Genomic DNA, 19701 nt, shown 5'->3' with positions numbered 1-19701 from the left:
CTTTAACCCATTTTATAAGAGATTCCCCAAAATTGAAATATTCTAGACATTTATATATGAACTCCAGTCGTACTTTATCAAAGGCCTTTTCAAAGTCAGCTATGAATAGCAGGCCTGGATTCCCAGATATTTCATAGTGTTCTATTGTTTCCAGAACTTGTCATATATTATCTCCAATGTATCATTCATGTAAAAAACCTGTCTGCTTAGGATGAATAATATCTGACAAAACATTTTTAATTCTATGCGCTAAGCATTTAGCTATAATTTTTGCATCACAACACTGAAGTGTAAGAGGCCTCCATTTTTTTTATGGACTGGACCTTTATATTTACCACTTGGAGAGCGCAATAGTTAATTAATTCAGAATAGCAGCAAATACAGTAGTTGGCGGTGATACACTAATAGGTTGAAGAAGAAGAAGAAAATGATGAAGAAGAAGACGAAGACGAAGAAGAATCGCAAGAGAAAATAATCAGTGTCACTAGCAGTAGTTTTCTCACGCTAACACTAGTAATGTTAGCTAGCTTGTATTGTAGTAGTGTGACAAGGGTGACTAGCTTGTGTTGTAGTAGTCTGACAATGTTAGCCTGCTTGTGTTGTAGTAGAGTAACAATGGCGACAGGCGGCTGCAGCAGCTGTTATCTAGTTTAAGGTGGATGTGGTTGCTAATTTGTTAGCATCATCCTTTTCAAGATTAACTTTCAAACTCTCTTTTCAAATTATCATAATGACTGGGCTGCTTATTCTCTAACATTTTTGATGCTGTGTGTGACTGCTGTAGTCTGTCTATCAGCCATGTCTGTGTTTGGCCAAAATTGGCTCTTCTGTCCTTTCAGCACCATGAGCCTGTCACCTTTGATGTGACACTGTTGTTGTCACTATTGGTGATAGTGTGATATTGGGATAGTGGCTGCCATAAGTTGTGTAAACTGTGCATTATTTTATGCTGTGTGTCATGTTGTGTTCATGCCGGTCTCTGTGTGTGCGGGAGCCCAAAACACGGCCAGGCCTGTTTGATTCATTCATAATGTCATCAAAAAGTATTGCTCCTCCTTCACTAGAACTCGGACACATTAAGTGATACTATGTTTTCTGTTATTGTCTTAATTATTTTGTTTGACACAACGTATTGGAAGATTTTTGGTCTCTCTGAAGGCCTAAGTCCTATAGTCACTGACACTGACACATTCAATCAAGCGTACCACTCACATGCATTCACACCCGGTCAGCAGTGTGTGGTAGGCCATGTGCTTTAGTCAGTATAGATAGTGATAAGCAGGGTCGCTCTCTTCCTCTCCCCCCGCTGCCTCCTAGCAGCAGTGTACAAAGGGCCAAGGGCACAGAGACCTTGGCCTAACTCTATCTCCTCTCACTCTTTCATCTGCCTTTCACTCCTTCCCTTTTATTACTTATTTCATACCTCTCTCTCTCTGAAATACAGTATCATTCAAATTATTTGATAGGTGATAGGTGACGGAAAGGCAAGAGAGAAATCATGCCCTATTCCCTCTGTCTTCCTCCCCCTCTCTGCTCTGTCCTTCTATGGACCATGTGGAGATGAAATGAAGCCCATTATAGTTAGTTGTATGAAGACAAAGAGACAGTGGGCAGGAGATCCAGCAGGCTGCTGTAAAGACGAAATCATTAGAGACAAAGGGGGCCAATTGGCTAAATAGGGCAGAGTGAATATATCCTGTACACAGTGCTTGACTTGGGCTGGAGCTGTCCGGAGCGGCATACCAGCACATCCAATTTTTGGGGAACTGCGCAGCTCTATAAAACAAAGTAGCCTGTGGCCGGACTGGATTCTCACACAGTGTCAAAAAAAGATTGATCAAAGCGGAATGAAGATAGGATCTGTATTTAATAGCTATGGAGAGTTGACATTTATATCCTGATTCCGCTAGTCTGTGAATCCGGTGTATGGGTGCCTGTAGATTTCGAGTTTGAGAATGCGCACATTGAGAATGTGCCATGCCTGAATGAGCAAGTTGTCGAATGAGGGTTCTTATGGTCATGAAAATGTCATCCTGTTCAGCAAGTTCATGTTAAGTTTATGTTAAGTTTACATACTGCAAATTCAAATTTGTATAATATTTGTCTTTACACATTCTTCTATAATATTACGCTTATTTATTAAATATAAGGTATACCATTTCATTGCCTAATAAGCTATACTGTACCACCTTATTGTATCCCAACAATGGGATTTACATAGGCTTTTAGCGAACTCATAAAAATCTGTCAGTGATATTGAAGCGATATTGTTCGACCTTTAAATATGATAACTGTGCAACAGAACAGATGAACAGGAATGACACCTACTAAACTATGATTCCAGTCTTCTGATCCACTGGATCATACCTCAATAACCCAGCACCCAGCATCAATAACCCAGCAGTTTTTAAAGAAAACAACCCGACTAAGTAACCCAACGCCTGCAAACCAGCAGTTGGGTCAAGCAAACAACCCAACATGTTTTAGAGTGTACTGGGTGTGCAGGCTTTTGTCCAAGCTCCGCTCTAACACCACATTGCAGTCTAAACATCAGCTGCTCAACAGAACCTTGATAAGCAGACTCGGTGTGTTTCAGGGCTGGATCAAAAGCCTGCACACCCAGTAGCTCTCCAGATGGATGGTTGACCACTTGTTTTATACAGTAGCCTAACAGTGCAGTTATTCTACTTTGTGGGGGGTTAAGTGCCTTGATTAATGGCACAACGGCAGGAGATAGCAGGCCTAAATGGGATCAGAGACCAACAGCCTTCTAGTTTCAATACCACATTTATGTAACTTTTTCATGTAGGCTACATAGAAACGCCACCAATTATTGGTCATTGAAATTTGGTTAGAAGTCATGGAAAAGCCATGAAATTCCATCTGTCAAAATGTGTATGAACCCTTAACAGTGAATAATCGGAGATCTCTATAGCTTATTGTTATTTGTGAATTTCTGTGAACATAGTCAAATGGGACCGACTTGAAAAAAGACAGCTCCCGCACCTCTTTCATCCCAAGTCAAGCACTGCCTGTACATGCAAGGAAAATATGCCAAATTCAAACTCTGATCGGCCACATCGGTCCAGCGCTGCTGTTTTGGTAATTACATCTGGTTTATTTTTTTCCCTTTTCAAAATTGATGTAACATGAAATGTAATGAAGAGGAAAATGGCTTCCTGTTGATGCAAATGATGTTCTGTGCTCATGGCATCAAACTCCCCCTGAGACAAACACCTGAAAACAGCTCTTTACACATCCACAAAAACATCTCCAATCTGGCGCAGTCAAATCAGCCATTTCTAAATCAGGGAAACGTGCCTCTGCAGTACTTACCACGTTCACTCGATAGGCTGGTGTCTGTCAGGGAGAGAGAAGAGAGAGAGATGAAGGGAGAGAGAGAATACAACAATTAGAACACAACATGCTAGCTATCAAGCTGCCATACAAACTTGTGTCATTGTTGAACAACAGAGAGTGGTTAAGGAAACAGAAACAACAGACAAATCACAGATCACACAGAATGGAAACCAGAACCAACAAAGACACATCCTGCTTAGTAAGTTGCTGAGCAGTCATCTATCCCTTCTATCATGAGGAAAGAAAAAGACGTCCACACACTGTCATTCTCTTAAAATAAAAAACACACACTCTTGAAGTTTGGGTGATATAAGAACATGGAGCTATTGGAGCTCACTTCAAATAAACATGGAGCTCACTTCAAATAAAGAGCGCAATGTGCATACATTATGGTATGTTGTGTACTGCACACACTGCAATTCAACTGGAACAGTTTTCCTTACACTCCTTTTTCTTTACATTGCCTTGAGCACTTAGATCCATCAACTTGAATAGACCCCAGTTGTTGTGATGTCTATAATGCGATATTGGTCTCGCAATGAAACGCAGTGAATTCCACGACACGCTACATTTATGTATATCTTTAAGTCTTTATTCAGGCAAAAATAAAGACCTAAAGATCCAGCTGGATGAGGAAAGAAGCAGCCAGCTGTTTGTGTTCTAGACAGTTTCTCTCTATGCTTTCTGCCCCTCTGATGCCCTCGAACGGAGAAGCTGCACACAGATTTGATGAGAGACAATTTCCATGAATGCTGTTTTGCATTCATTGACCTAATTTCTGCGTCAGGCGTCACAGGAAGTCTGGAGCGCTGACAACAACACCCCCTGCCAGTCCACCCCTGCTCACCAATGTGACCCTCAAATTGCTGTTTAATCACAGCAAAACACTTTGTAGCACAATTGTAGAACACAAGACTCGGTCTCAACCTTTAAGTCTTTACTGAAGACTCATCTCTTCAGTAGGTCATATGATTGAGTGTAGTCTGGTCCAGGAGTGTGAAGGTGAACGGAAAGGCTCTGGAGCAACGAACCACCCTTGCTGCCTCTGCCTGGCCGGTTCCCCTCTCTCCACTGGGATTCTCTGCCTCTAACCCTATTACAGGGGCTGAGTCACTAGCTTACTGGTGCTCTTCCATGCCGTCCCTAGGAGGGGTGCGTCACTTGAGTGGGTTGAGTCACTGACATGATTTTCCTGTCTGGGTTGGCGCCCCACCTTGGGTTGTGCCGTGACGGAGATCTTTGTGGGCTATACTCGGCCTTGTCTCATGATGGTAAGTTGGTGGTTGAAGATATCCCTCTAGTGGTGTGGGGGCTGTGCTTTGGCAAAGTGGGTGGGGTTTTATCCTGCCTGTTTGGCCCTGTCCGGGGGTATCATCGGATGGGGCCACAGTGTCTCCTGACCCCTCCTGTCTCAGCCTCCAGTATTTATGCTGCAGTAGTTTGTGTCGGGGGGCAAGGGTCAGTCTGTTATATCTGGAGTACTTCTCCTGTCTTATCCGGTGTCCTGTGTGAATTTAAGTATGCTCTCTCTAATTCTCTCTTTCTCTCTTTCTTTCTTTCTTTCTCTCTCTCGGAGGACCTGAGCCCTAGGACCATGCCTCAGGACTACCCGGCATGATGACTCCTTGCTGTCCCCAGTCCACCTGGCCGTGCTGCTGCTCCAGTTTCAACTGTTCTGCCTGCGGCTATGGAACCCTGACCTGTTCACCGGACGTGCTACCGGACCTGCTGTTTTCAGACAGCAGGAGCGGTAGAGATACTCTCAATGATCGGCTATGAAAAGCCAACTGACATTTACTCCTGAGGTGCTAACTTGTTGCACACTCGATAACTACTGTGATTATTATTATTTGACCATGCTGGTCATTTATGAACATTTGAACATCTTGGCCATGTTCTGTTATAATCTCCACCCGGCACAGCCAGAAGAGGACTGGCCACCCCTCATAGCCTGGTTCCTCTCTAGGTTTCTTTCTAGGTTGTGGCCTTTCTAGGGAGTTTTTCCTAGCCACCGTGCTTCTACACCTGCATTGCTTGCTGTTTGGGGTTTTAGGCTGGGTTTCTGTACAGCACTTTGAGATATCAGCTGATGTAAGAAGGGCTATATAAATAAATTTGATTTAATTTGATTTAACTGTGACTGGCATGAATGCAGAATCTAAACGTGCCCCAAAGAGAGAGAAGGTTGCCATGCTGAGGGGAAAACATGGCCAATAATGTACTATACTGTGTCTCTCTATGCTTTGTTTGTTAGGCTGTTAATGAATACAATTATTTTCAGAGCATCTATTGACTTACGCATGGTGCAGAGTTAACATCAAATAATGAAATGCATTAACAAGATTAGCATCCTAGCAACCTTTGAGTCATTTAGCAGACACGCTTATCCAGAGCCACTTACAATTAATGCATTCATCTTAAGATAGCTAGGTGGGACAACCACATCTCACAGTCATAGTAAGAACATGTACATTTTTCCACAATAATGAAATTATCAGCAAAGTCAGTGCTAGTAGGAAAAGACAAGCGCAGTTTTTTTTTTGTGTGTGGGGGGGGGGGGGGGGGGGGGGCTGAGCAACTTGTGAAATGTGTGTATAGCCACTTGTGTAATTTGTACAACCAAGTAAATTGTATTTTTTAGAACCAAAACAAACAAGAAACATCCAAACAAACTACAAACCCGTCGATTTCTAGTCCGTAAACATTTTGTAATGTGTCCCGCCTCTCTCTTCTAGCGCATGCAAAGGCATCTCTATTCACCCCCTACATAACTCTGAGCACCTTTTCAATAATTAATCTCCCTCTGTTAAGGATTCAGCCTGCGCTGCACTTGCCAGTATCCCCACAAATTGGCAGGCAGCCTCATATTTGGCATAACCGCGGCAGCCTAGCGCTGCTCTCTCTCCTCTGTAGGCCTTGTAGCCGTCCCCTTGAGAAGACTCAAGCTGACTGTCCTGCTCCCGGTCTCCCAGTGTGAGCCAGGGCTGCCTGTATTGTATTCAAGCCTCCCACTGAGGGGCCGGGCCCTCTTCCACAGCCTATTAACAGGTTCTAGACTGGAACATTATAGATCCTTTAACAGTGTGTGATTTGGAAGTTAATATATTGAGCATTAACATTTACCACAGGGCTTCATAAGGGCTTCAGACGGTAGAATAGTTCTGTCCCCTCAACATCATGTGTCCTGTTCCTGTGTTTGGTCTCCTACTGCCAAGTTCTGATGTCTGGCCACAGCTTGGCACTCACCGTAAGTCTCATCCCCTGTCACACACATCCCCCACCACCACCTTTATCCTTTATATGCACTGACGGCCTGACGCTGACTAACCTATGCTCCCGAGTCCCAGGAATTGTAATCAATGTACAATTGATATAATGTATAACGTATGGAATGAAAATACTAGTCTCACAATAAAGTAGGGTATTGCTGAATCACTATATTGCATTGAGCTGTGGTCACAATGCATTACCTACTAGAGGTGTTACAGAGAGATGTGCTGCTGGGATAAAATAAGTCACAGGAAGGGATGATGCATACTTCCTCTCATTACAACTCCAGGGAAAAAGGTCAGAGCTATTAATTGCCTCCATCAATTAGAGAAACACACCTTTGTGCCTCTGAAAGCCCAGCATTACATCCACATTTGCTGTGTGATTTCCTGTCTGTGTGTGGTTGGTCAGAGAGGTTGATGGCTGCCCAGAGACTTGGGCAGATTGAATGTCCCCGACATTAATATTGCATGTGTACTGAGGATGCAAGCACCATTCAGTTCTCACTAAAGAGTTCAGTTCTCACTCTGCTCTGCTGTAGCTTACGTGAAAGCTTGATTGACATCTCACTGACACAAAAGCTTACAGGTAGTCTGCTTCAGTATAAGTCTCCGCACACCATACAGCAGCTTCAGTGTAAGTCTCTGCACACCATACAGCAGATGGAAGCTACCACCTGACACCCTGTGTCAGTGCTTGTGTGTGTGTGCGTGTGCGTCTGTGTGTGTGTGTGTGTGTGAGAGAGATTGCATATGTGTGTGTCGTATAGTAGTGTGTTTGTCCTCATTTCCTCATCTACTTTTTTTATTCCAAATGCAATACTACAATTAAATAAAATGTTGGACTAATTGCACTTGTAGCCTTATCCTGACACTTATCCTAATAGTACATGTAGCCTTATCCTGACATTTTTATTATGCATTTTTACTTATCCAGCCTACTTGCTTGTGTATATCTTTAGCTATTTTATATTGTTTCTTAATATGTGATTTTGTCTGTATGCATTGTGATTGCTGAAAAATGAACTCTCGTCATTGAGGACATTAAAGTTTTCTGAATCTGAATCATGCATAACAAATCTGGGTTTGACAATAACCCTTCAAAACCCAGTGTTGCCTAATTGCCAGAGAGTGTTCAGCTAATAAATAATGCATTTAAAATCTAATCTAATTTAGCAAATGAATATGTCTAGAAAACAATTAATCAGAGACCAAAAGTGTATTTACAAACACTCAATTATTCATAAAGTGAATGCTGGGTAAGTGGTCTCCTTCCCGGGTGAGATGCTGCCATAATTGGAGTGGGACTATAGGAGAGTGTGCGTTCGTGCGTGTGTTTGTGTGCATGTGTGTGTTCAGTCCCCATGCTCCCAACTTCTGCCCAAACAAGAAGAGCAACAAAAGAGTCAGCTCATTACTGCCTAATGAGTTGTCTGATTAATACGGAAAATAAAAGCATTATTGTAGAGTGCTGTATGTTTATTTAGTTTAATTATTGTACTAAAGTGACTGAATAGAAGCACAATGGGGTGAAACATTTACATGCATTCTAATATGGTAATAAGGCCCTAGAGGAGCAAATCAGGGCTATCAAGTACAGTGAAGACTTTTTACATAGGAAACAACAGGTCTAAATGTGTTGATGTGTGGTTGTTGATGTGCAGATATGTATCTGTTTACAATATGTACTCAGCACACGACATGTAATCTAGCCATTCTAAACCTTTCTGATGATGGGTTATGTAATGAGTGATCTCCGAGCGAGCCATTCTAAACCTCTCTGATGATGGGTTATGTACTGAGTGATCACTGAAACAGAATCCATTGTTATTGTGGAATAAACTCCTAGACTGTTGAAGCTGGAGAGGGATCACTCTCTCGCTCTCTCTCTCTGACTCTCTATTTCTCACTTGTTCTCTCTCTTGCTCTCTCTGTCTGTTTTTCTCTTCCCATGTCTGTTCTTGTTCTCTCTCTCTCTCCATTTCCTATGCTGTCAGTCACCATAATATGGAGGCTGTTGTGAGCACAGTGGTGGAACCTAGCCTGTGCTCTGTTTACAATATTTCATAACACAGATAATAGGGCTCTTCAGGGGGCCACAGCGAAAAACAGAACTCCCAAAATAATCACGTCCATGCACCAGAGTTATTTTACAATGTCCTACCAAAGTACACATGCTGCCGCAGCATCACAGGCAGTAATGTTTCTCTGACAGACTAACTGGCCACAAAGCAGATAGAAAATGAGTAAAAACAGTATATGCCTCACTGTGAATCAACAAAATATTAGGTGTTTGCAATGGAAATGAACATGTGTGCACACACACACACACATAAACAAACTGTTCTGTGTGGACCCCAGGAAGAGTAGCTGCAGCTTTTGCAACAGCTAATGGGGATCCTAATAAAATACCCCCAAAATACCAATACCAAACTGCATCATCTCTCCATCTCGTCGTTACATAAGCTGGTGTGGAGATAAAAAAAAGAAGCCAACAGATTGTGAGGGTTATTCAATTTCCTCCAGCAATGCTGGCTTCCAAATGGTCTCCATCAGTGAGCCAATCAGCAGCTGATTCAGTGATTTCCCCAGCTGGGCTTCCTCTTAGACAGGAAGCCAGAGAATCTCAGGCTCAGAGACAGAGACACAATGACAGGTCTGCTGGATCACTGGTTCAGCACCAATGGATTGAATTAAATTTATATAGGATTTTACAGTAGACAGTAAGGACAGGACTCTGTCATTGGAGTAGCTGTGACACCCATGAATATTTGAGGATATGCATTATGACATGAGTTCATTCATGGGCATACATTTGTCCATTCATGACTAGGCCTATGTATGCATATCATTATCATATCAGACAACTTTAAAGTGATAGCTATGATATATCGTATAGCTTCTAAAGAGATGGCGCCGAAGGAGATGGCTTCCATTTTACGATTCCGTAACCAATTGTGCTATTGTGTATGTTTTTTTTTTGCGTTATTTGTAACTTATTTTGTACATAATGTTTCTGTCTTATGACCGAAAAGAGCATGTAGATATCAGGACAGTGATTACTTACCCAGTACTGGAGGAATACTTTTTCTTCAATGAGTCAGATGCGAAAGATTTACTTCAGACGCCCGACAAGGCCCTCATCACCGTCATTTGCAGGAGAAAGAGACGGAGGTAACGGGGACGAAGGTCCGGGTGCCTTGTAAGGATCCGTCGCCAAGAGGGTAATCTAACTTTACTATTGGTCTTATTAGCCAACGTACAATCAATCGATAATAAAATAGACAAACTACGATCATGTATATCCTACCAACAGGACATTAAAAACTGTAATATCTTATGTTTCACAGACATGAATAACATACAGCTGGCGGGTTTTAAGCTTTTTCGGCAGGATAGAACAGCGGCCTCTGGTAAGACAAGGGGTGGTGGTCTATGTATAATTGTAAACAACAGCTGGTGCTGTATTTTCGTAGCTGTCTATATACCACCACAAACTGATGCTGGCACTAAGACCGCACTCAATGAGCTGTATACGGCCATAAGCAAACAGGAAAACACTCATCCGGAGGCGGCGCTCCTAGTGGCTGGGGACTTTAATGAGAGGAAACTCAAATCCGTTTTACTTCATTTCAACAAGCATGTTAAATGTGCAACCAGAGGGAAAAAACTCTAGACCACCTTTACTCCACACACAGAGATGCGTACAAATCTCTCCTTCGCCTCCATTTGGCAAATCTGACCATAATTCTATCCTCCTGATTCCTGCTTACAAGCAAAAACTAAAGCAGGAAGCACCAGTGACTCAGTCAATAAGAAAGTGGTCAGATGAAGCAGATGCTAAGCTAAAGGACTGTTTTGCTGGCACAGACTGGAATATGTTCCGGGATTCTTCCGATGGCATTGAGGAGTACACCACATCAGTCATTGGCTTCATCAATAAGTGCATCGATGACGTTGTCCCCACAGTGACCGTACGTACAGTGGGGAGAACAAGTATTTGATACACTGCCGATTTTGCAGGTTTTCCTACTTACAAAGCATGTAGAGGTCTGTAATTTCTATCATGGGTACACTTCAACTATGAGAGACGGAATCTAAAACAAAAATCCAGAAAATCACATTGTATGATTTTTAAGTAATTAATTTGCATTTTATTGCATGACATAAGTATTTGATACATCAGAAAAGCAGATCTTAATATTTGGTACAGAAACCTTTGTTTGCAATTACAGAGATCATACGTTTCCTGTAGTTCTTGACCAGGTTTGCACACACTGCAGCAGGGATTTTGGCCCACTCCTCCATACAGATCTTCTCCAGATCCTTCAGGTTTCGGGGCTGTCGCTGGGCAATACGGACTTTCAGCTCCCTCCAAAGATTTTCTATTGGGTTCAGGTCTGGAGACTGGCTAGGCCACTCCAGGACCTTGAGATGCTTCTTACGGCGCCACTCCTTAGTTGCCCTGGCTGTGTGTTTCGGGTCGTTGTCATGCTGGAAGACCCAGCCACGACCCATCTTCAATGCTCTTACTGAGGGAAGGAGGTTGTTGGCCAAGATCTCGCGATACATGGCCCCATCCATCCTCCCCTCAATACGGTGCAGTCATCCTGTACCCTTTGCAGAAAAGCATCCCCAAAGAATGATGTTTCCACCTCCATGCTTCACGGTTGGGATGGTGTTCTTGGGGTTGTACTCATCCTTCTTCTTCCTCCAAACACGGCGAGTGGAGTTTAGACCAAAAAGCTCTATTTTTGTCTCATCAGACCACATGACCTTCTCCCATTCCTCCTCTGGATCATCCAGATGGTCAAACTTCAGACGGGCCTGGACATGCGCTGGCTTGAGCAGGTGGACCTTGCGTGCGCTGCAGGATTTTAATCCATGACGGTGTAGTGTGTTACTAATGGTTTTCTTTGAGACTGTGGTCCCAGCTCTCTCCAGGTCATTGACCAGGTCCTGCCGTGTAGTTCTGGGCTGATAACTCACCTTCCTCATGATCATTGATGCCCCACGAGGTGAGATCTTGCATGGAGCCCCAGACCGAGGGTGATTGACCGTCATCTTGAACTTCTTCCATTTTCTAATAATTGCGCCAACAGTTGTTGCCTTCTCACCAAGCTGCTTGCCTATTGTCCTGTAGCCCATCCCAGCCTGTTGCATGTCTACAATTTTATCCCTGATGTCCTTATACAGCTCTCTGGTCTTGGCCATTGTGGAGAGGTTGGAGTCTGTTTGATTGAGTGTGTGGACAGGTGTCTTTTATACAGGTAACGAGTTCAAACAGGTGCAGTTAATACAGGTAATGAGTGGAGAACAGGAGGGCTTCTTAAAGAAAAACGAACAGGTCTGTGAGAGCCGGAATTCTTACTGGTTGGTAGGTGATCAAATACTTATGTCATGCAATAAAATGCAAATTAATTACTTAAAAATCATACAATGTGATTTTCTGGATTTTTGTTTTAGATTCCGTCTCTCACAGTTGAAGTGTACCTATGATAAAAATTACAGACCTCTACATGCTTTGTAAGTAGGAAAACCTGCAAAATCGGCAGTGTATCAAATACTTGTTCTCCCCACTGTACATACCCCAACCAGAAGCCATGGATTACAGGCAACATCCGCACTGAGCTAAAGGGTAGAATGGCCGCTTTCAAGGAGCAGGACTCTAAGCCAGAAGCTTATAAGAAATCCTACTTTGCCCTCCGATGAACCATCAAACAGGCAAAGCATCAATACAGGACTAAGATTGAATCGTACTACACCTGCTCCGACGCTCGTCGGATGAGGCAGGGCTTGCATACTATTAAAGACTACAAAGGGAAGCACAGCCGCGAGCTGCCCAGTGACACGAGGCGACCAGACGAGCTAAATTACTTCTATGCTCGCTTCGAGGCAAGTAACACTGAAGGATGAATGAGAGCATCAGCTGTTCAGGACGACTGTGTGATCACGCTCTCTGTAGTGGATGTGAGTAAGACCTTTAAACAGGTCAACATCGACAAGGCCGCAGGGCCAGAATGATTACCAAGACATGCACTCCGAGCATGCGCTGACCAACTGGCAAGTGCCTTCAGTGACATTTTCAACCTCTGTAATAGTCTGTAATACCAACATGTTTCAAGCAGACCACCATAGTCCCTGTGCCCAAGAACACTAAGGTAACCTGCCTAAATGACTGCCGACCCTGTAGCCATGAAGTGCTTTGAAAGGCTGGTCATGGTTCACATCAACACCATTATCCCAGAAACCCTAGACCCACTCCAATTTGCATACAGCCCAAACAGACCCACAGATGATGCAATCTCTATTGCACTCAACACTGCTCTTTCCCACCTGGACAAAAGGAACACCTATGTGAGAATGCTTTTCATTGACTACAGCACAGCATTCAACACCATAGTGACCTCAAAGCTCATCACTAAGCTAAGGACCCTGGGACTAAACACCTCCCTCTGCAACTGGATCCTGGACTTCCTGACGGTCCGCCCCCAGTTGGTAAGGGTAGGTAACAACACATGCGCCACGCTGATACTCAACACGGGGGCCCCTCAGGGATGCGTGCTCAGTCCCTTCCTGTACTCCCTGTTCACTCATGACTGCATGGCCAGGCACGACTCCAACACCATCATCAAGTTTGCCAATGACACAACAGTGGTTGGCCTGATCACCAACAACGATGAGACAGCCTATAGGGAGGAGGTCAGAGACCTGGCCGTGTGGTGCCAGGACAACAACCTCTCCCTCAACGTGATCAAGACAAAGGAGATGATTGTGGACCTTCTAGTCATAGCAGATAATATTTTTGGTGGATAATAATTTTTGGTGATTTTAATATTCACATGGAAAAGTCCACAGACCCACTCCAAAAGGCCTTTTGGAGCCATCATCGACTCAGTGGGTTTTGTCCAACATGTCTCTGGACCTACTCACTGCCACAGTCATACTCTGGACCTAGTTTTGTCCCATGGAATAAAGGTTGTAGATCTTAATGTTTTTCCTCATAATCCTGGACTATCGGACCACCATTTTATTACGTTTGCAATCGCAACAAATAATCTGCTCAGACCCCAACCAAGGAGCATCAAAAGTCGTGCTATAAATTCTCAGACAACACAAAGATTCCTTGATGCCCTTCCAGACTCCTTCTGCCTACCCAAAGACGTCAGAGGAAAAAAATCAGTTAACCACCTAACGGAGGAACTCAATTTAACCTTGAGCAATCCCCTAGATGCAGTTGCACCTATAAAAACTAAAAACATTTGTCATAAGAAACTAGCTCCCTGGTATACAGAAAATACCCGAGCTCTGAAGCAAGCTTCCAGAAAATTGGAACGGAAATGGCGCCACACCAAACTGGAAGTCTTCCGACTAGCTTGGAAAGACAGTACCGTACAGTATCGAAGAGCCCTCACTGCTGCTCGATCATCCTACTTTTCCAACTTAATTGAGGAAAATAAGAACAATCCCAAATTTCTTTTTGATACTGTCGCAAAGCTAACTAAAAAGCAGCATTCCTCAAGTGAGGATGGCTTTCACTTCAGCAGTAATAAATTAATGAACTTCTTTGAGGAAAAGATCATGATCATTAGAAAGCAAATTACGGACTCCTCTTTAAATCTGCGTATTCCTCCAAAGCTCAGCTGGCCTGAGTCTGCACAACTCTGCCAGGACCTAGGATCAAGAGAGACACTTAAGTGTTTTAGTACTATATCTCTTGACACAATGATGAAAATAATCATGGCCTCTAAACCTTCAAGCTGCATACTGGATCCTATTCCAACTAAACTACTGAAAGATCTGCTTCATGTGCTTGGCCCTCCTATGTTGAACATAATAAACGGCTCTCTATCCACCGGATGTGTACCAAACTCACTAAAAGTGGCAGTAATAAAGCCTCTCTTGAAAAAGCCAAACCTTGACCCAGAAAATATAAAAAACTATCGGCCTATATCAAATCTTCCATTCCTCTCAAAAAATTTAGAAAAAGCTGTTGCGCAGCAACTCACTGCCTTCCTGAAGACAAACAATGTATACGAAATGCTTCAGTCTGGTTTTAGACCCATCATAGCACTGAGACTGCACTTGTGAAGGTGGTAAATTACCTTTTAATGCCGTCAGACCGAGGCTCTGCATCTGTCTTCGTGCTACTAGACCTTAGTGCTGCCTTTGATACCATCGATCACCACATTCTTTTGGAGAGATTGGAAACCCAAATTGGTCTACACGGACAAGTTCTGGCCTGGTTTAGATCTTATCTGTCGGAAAGATATCAGTTTGTCTCTGTGAATGGTTTGTCCTCTGACAAATCAACTGTACATTTCGGTGTTCCTCAAGGTTCCGTTTTAGGACCACTATTGTTTTCACTATATATTTTACCTCTTGGGGATGTCATTCGAAAACATAATGTTAACTTTCACTGCTATGCGGATGACACACAGCTGTACATTTCAATTAAACATGGTAAAGCCCCAAAATTGCCCTCGCTAGAAGCCTGTGTTTCAGACATAAGGAAGTGGATGGCTGAAAACTTTCTACTTTTAAACTCGGACAAAACAGAGATGCTTGTTCTAGGTCCAAAGAAACAAAGAGATATTCTGTTGAATCTGACAATTAATCTTGATGATCGTCTCAAATAAAACTGTGAAGGACCTCGGCGTTACTCTGGACCCTGATCTCTCTTTTGACGAACATATCAAGACTTTTTCAAGGACAGCTTTTTTCCATCTACGTAACATTGCAAAAATCAGAAACTTTCTGTCCAAAAATGATGCAGAAAAATTAATCCATGCTTTTGTTACTTCTAGGTTAGACTACTGCAAAGCTCTACTTTCCGGCTACCCAGGATAAAGCACTAAATAAACTTCAGTTAGTGCTAAATACGGCTGCTAGAATCCTGACTAGAACCCAAAAATGTGTTCATATTACTCCAGTGCTAACTTCCCTACACTGGCTTCCTGTTAAGGGCTGATTTCAAGGTTTTACTGTTAACCTACAAAAGGTTACATGGGCTTGCTCCTACCTATCTTTCCGAGTTGGTCCTGCCGTACATACCTACACATACGCTACGGTCACAAGACGCAGGCCTCCTAATTGTCCATAGAATTTTTAAGCAAACAGTTGGAGGCAGGTCTTTCTCCTATAGATCTCAATTTTTATGGAATGGTCTGCCTACCCATGTGAGAGACGCAGACTCTGTCTCAACCTTTAAGTCTTTACTGAAGACTTATCTCTTCAGTAGGTCATATGATTGAGTGTAGTCTGGCCCAGGAGTGTGAAGGTGAACGGAAAGGCTCTGGAGCAACGAACCGCCCTTGCTGTCTCTGCCTGGCCGGTTCCCCTCTCTCCACTGGGATTCTCTGCTTCTAACCCTATTACAGGGGCTGAGTCACTGGCTTACTGGTGCTCTTTCATGCCGTCCCTAGGAGGGGTGCGTCACTTGAGTGGGTTGAGTCACTGACGTGATCTTCCTGTCTGGGTTGGCGCTCCCCCCTTGGTTTGTGCCGTGGCGGAGATCTTTGTGGGCTATACTCGGCCTTGTCTCAGGATTGTAAGTTGGTGATTGAAGATATCCCTCTAGTGGTGCGGGGGCTGTGCTTTGGCAAAGTGGGTGGGGTTATATCCTGCCTGTTTGGCCCTGCCCGGGGGTATCATCGGATGGGGCCACAGTGTCTCCTGACCCCTCCTGTCTCAGCCTCCAGTATTTATGCTGCAGTAGTTTATGTGTCGGGGGGCTAGGGTCAGTTTGTTATATCTGGAGTACTTCTCCTGTCTTATCCGGTGTCCTGTGTGAATTTAAGTATGCTCTCTCTAATTCTCTCCTTCTCTCTTTCTTTCTCTCTCTCTCTCGGAGGACCTGAGCCCTAGGACCATGCGTCAGGACTACCGGGCATGATGACTCCTTGCTGTCCCCAGTCCACCTGGCCTTGCTGCTGTTCCAGATTCAACTGTTCTGCCTGCGGCTATGGAACCCTGACCTGTTCACCGGACATGCTACCTGTCCCAGACCTGCTGTTTTCAACTCTCTAGAGACCGCAGGAGCGGTAGAGATACTCTTAATGATCGGCTATGAAAAGCCAACTGACATTTACTCCTGAGGTGCTGACTTGCTACACCCTCGATAACTACTGTGATTTTTATTATTTGACCATGCTGGTCATTTATGAACATTTGAACATCTTGGCCATGTTCTGTTATAATCTCCACCCGACACAGCCAGAAGAGGACTGGCCACCCCTCATAGCCTGGTTCCTCTCTAGGTTTCTTCCTAGGTTTTGGCCTTTCTAGGGAGTTTTTCCTAGCCACCGTGCTTCTACACCTGCATTGCTTGCTGTTTGGGGTTTTAGGCTGGGTTTCTGTACAGCACTTCGAGATATTAGCTGATGTACGAAGGGCTATATAAATTTGGACTACAGGAAAAGGAGGACCAATCACGCCCCATTCTCATCCACGGGGCTGCAGTAGAACAGGTTGAGAGCTTCAAGTTCCTTGGTGTCCACATAACCAACAAACTATTATGGTCCAAACACACTAAGACAGTCGTGAAGAGGGCACGACAAAGCCTATTCCTCCTCAGGAGACTGAAAAGATTTGGCATGGGTCCTCAGATCCTCAAAAGGCTCTACAGCTGCACCATCGAGAGCATCCTGACTGGTTGCATCACTGCCTGGTATGGCAACTGCTCGGCCTCCATCCTCAAGGCACTACAGAGGGTAGTGCGTATGGCCCAGTACATTACTGGGGCCAAGCTTCCTGCCATCCAGGACCTCTATACCAGGCGGTGTCAGAGGAAGACCCTAAAAATTGTCAAAGACTCCAGCCACCGTAGTCATGGACTGTTCGCTCTGCTACCGCAAGGCAAGCGGCATGGCAATAACTCTACCTACATGTACATATTACCTCAATTATCTCGACTAACATTGACTCTGTACCTGTATCCCATGTATATAGCCTCGCTATTTTTGTTTTACTGCTGGTGTTAATTTGTTAATTTTATTTTCTATTTTTTACTTATCTATTTATTTCTAAAAACTTCTTAATGCATTGTTGGTTAAGGGCTTGTAAGTAAGCATTTCACTGTAAGGTCTACACCTGTTGTATTCGGCGCATGTGACAAATACAATTTGATTTGATTCGATTTTCTCCATAGACACCAGACCACACTCACACCAATGCACAGTGCACACCCCTAATACACACAGCAAACACAGTGAGAGAGCAGATCGTGTTAGAGTCCCAGCTGTGATTAACTCGTCCTGACAAAGCCAGATGTTTTGTTAAAATGCAGAGAACCCAAAGTGGAGCTCAGGGAGGGGGGAGACACGCGCTCCCAGCCTCCCTCTCCGGCCCCAGGCAGCCAAGTGTTCCTCCATAAACATCCCACATCACTGAAGGCAGAGTGCGGAGACCAGAGAGAGGTAAAGAGAACATATGTCGAGGCCAATGTCTCCCATCGCAGCTCACTCAACAGAGGGAGGATGTCAACAAAGAGGGCTAGTGGAATACCCACTGTCGAGTCAACGCTTCTCCCACAACACAAGCATGCTCAGTCTGAGGCATGTTGCTCTGCTTGGTAATATGGATTGGCATTTGAAATTATTTCAGTATTCAAATAATATCATACGTTTTTATCCGGATAGTCAAAATTAATAAAAAAAATAAATCTGAATGACTCAAAATGGCCAATATGCCACGGCTTAGAGCTGTTCTAACCCACGACGCAACGCAGAGTGCCTGGAAACAGCCCTTAGCCGTGGTATATTGGTCATATACGACAAACTCAAGGTGCCTTATTGCTATTATAAACTGGTTATCAACATAATTAGAGCAGTAAAAATAAATGTTTTGTCATACCCGATATACCACAGCTGTCTGCCAATCTGCATTCAGGGCGTGAACCACCAAGTTTATAATGTTACTTTTTGCAGTAGCCTAGGCTAACAGCAACAGTGAAAGAGAAGTCTGTTTGCCATCATAGAACTGATTCTGTTTCAAAAAGTTTCTGATGAGTGTTTTAAATTGATCTGTGTCAGGTCCATTGCCGCGGGAAGTAGGGGTGCTGAGGGTGCTGCAGCAACCCCTGATGAAAAAATAACCCCCGTCGACAGCACCCCCGCCCCAAAATATCCTCTAGCGGCCATGGTGAGCTCTTGAGGACCCTCGGTTGGTGTGCGCCTGTAGGCTAATCACTATTTGAAGTGGGGTAAATAGCTGTTGTTAGGGCTGTTGGGAGGGCATGATAGTAAACTGCCTTTTCATGTAAAATGCAACCCATAACCCATAGCACGAGAGAGACAATGAGCTTAAGAATAAAGCAATACTTTGTGCGGCCTCAGAAGTGTAGGCTACATATACAGTGCGCAACTGAAATTAAAGCAGGAAGCACTGTGACTCGATCTATAAAAAAGTGGTCAGCTGAAGCAGATGCTAAACTACAGGACTGTTTTGCTAGCACATACTGGAATATGTCCTGAGATTCTTCCGATGGCATTGAGGAGTACACAACATCAGTCACTGGCGTTATCAATAAGTGCATCGAGGAAGTCATCCCCACAGTGACTGTATGTACATACCCCAACCAGAAGCCATGGATTACAGGCAACATTCGCACTGAGCTAAAGTGTAGAGCTGCCGCTTTCAAGGAGCGGGACTCTAACCTGGAAGCTTACAAGAAATCCTGCTATGCCCTACGACGAACCATCAAACAGGCAAAGCGTCAATACAGGGCTAAGATTGACTCATACTACACAGGCTCTGACGCTCGTCTTATGTGGCAGGGCTTGCAAACTATTACAGACTACAAAGGGAAGCAGAGCCGCAAGCTGCCCAGTGACACGAGCCTACCAGACGAGCTAAATCACTTCTATGCTCGCTTCGAGGCAAGCAACACTGAGGCATGCATGAGAGCATCAGCTGTTCCGGACGACTGTGTGATCACGCTCTCGGTAGCCGACGTGAGTAAGACCTTTAAACAGGTCAACATACACAAGGCTGCAGGGCCAGACGGATTACCAGGACGTGTGCTCCGGGCATGTGCTTACCAACTGGCAGGTGTCTTCACTGACATTTTCAA

General features: G+C 44.1%; 1 protein-coding gene across 3 annotated transcripts in view; it reads right to left on the bottom strand.

The window, feature by feature from the left end:
* LOC139557124 (cadherin-4-like) overlaps positions 1-19701 on the bottom strand; it is a 344376-nt gene that overhangs the window by 182874 nt on the left and 141801 nt on the right. For all 3 annotated transcript variants that reach the window (XM_071371506.1, XM_071371515.1, XM_071371525.1), the window contains exon 3: positions 3337-3360. In XM_071371506.1, the coding sequence (XP_071227607.1) occupies positions 3337-3360 (24 nt within the window). The remainder of the gene's footprint in view (positions 1-3336; positions 3361-19701) is intronic.

The sequence above is a fragment of the Salvelinus alpinus genome, chromosome 2 (genome assembly GCF_045679555.1).
Source record: "Salvelinus alpinus chromosome 2, SLU_Salpinus.1, whole genome shotgun sequence".
NCBI classification, from domain to species: Eukaryota; Metazoa; Chordata; class Actinopteri; order Salmoniformes; family Salmonidae; genus Salvelinus; species Salvelinus alpinus.
The sequence above is the reverse complement of the archived record's forward strand: the minus strand, read 5'-3'. Positions and strand labels throughout refer to the sequence as shown.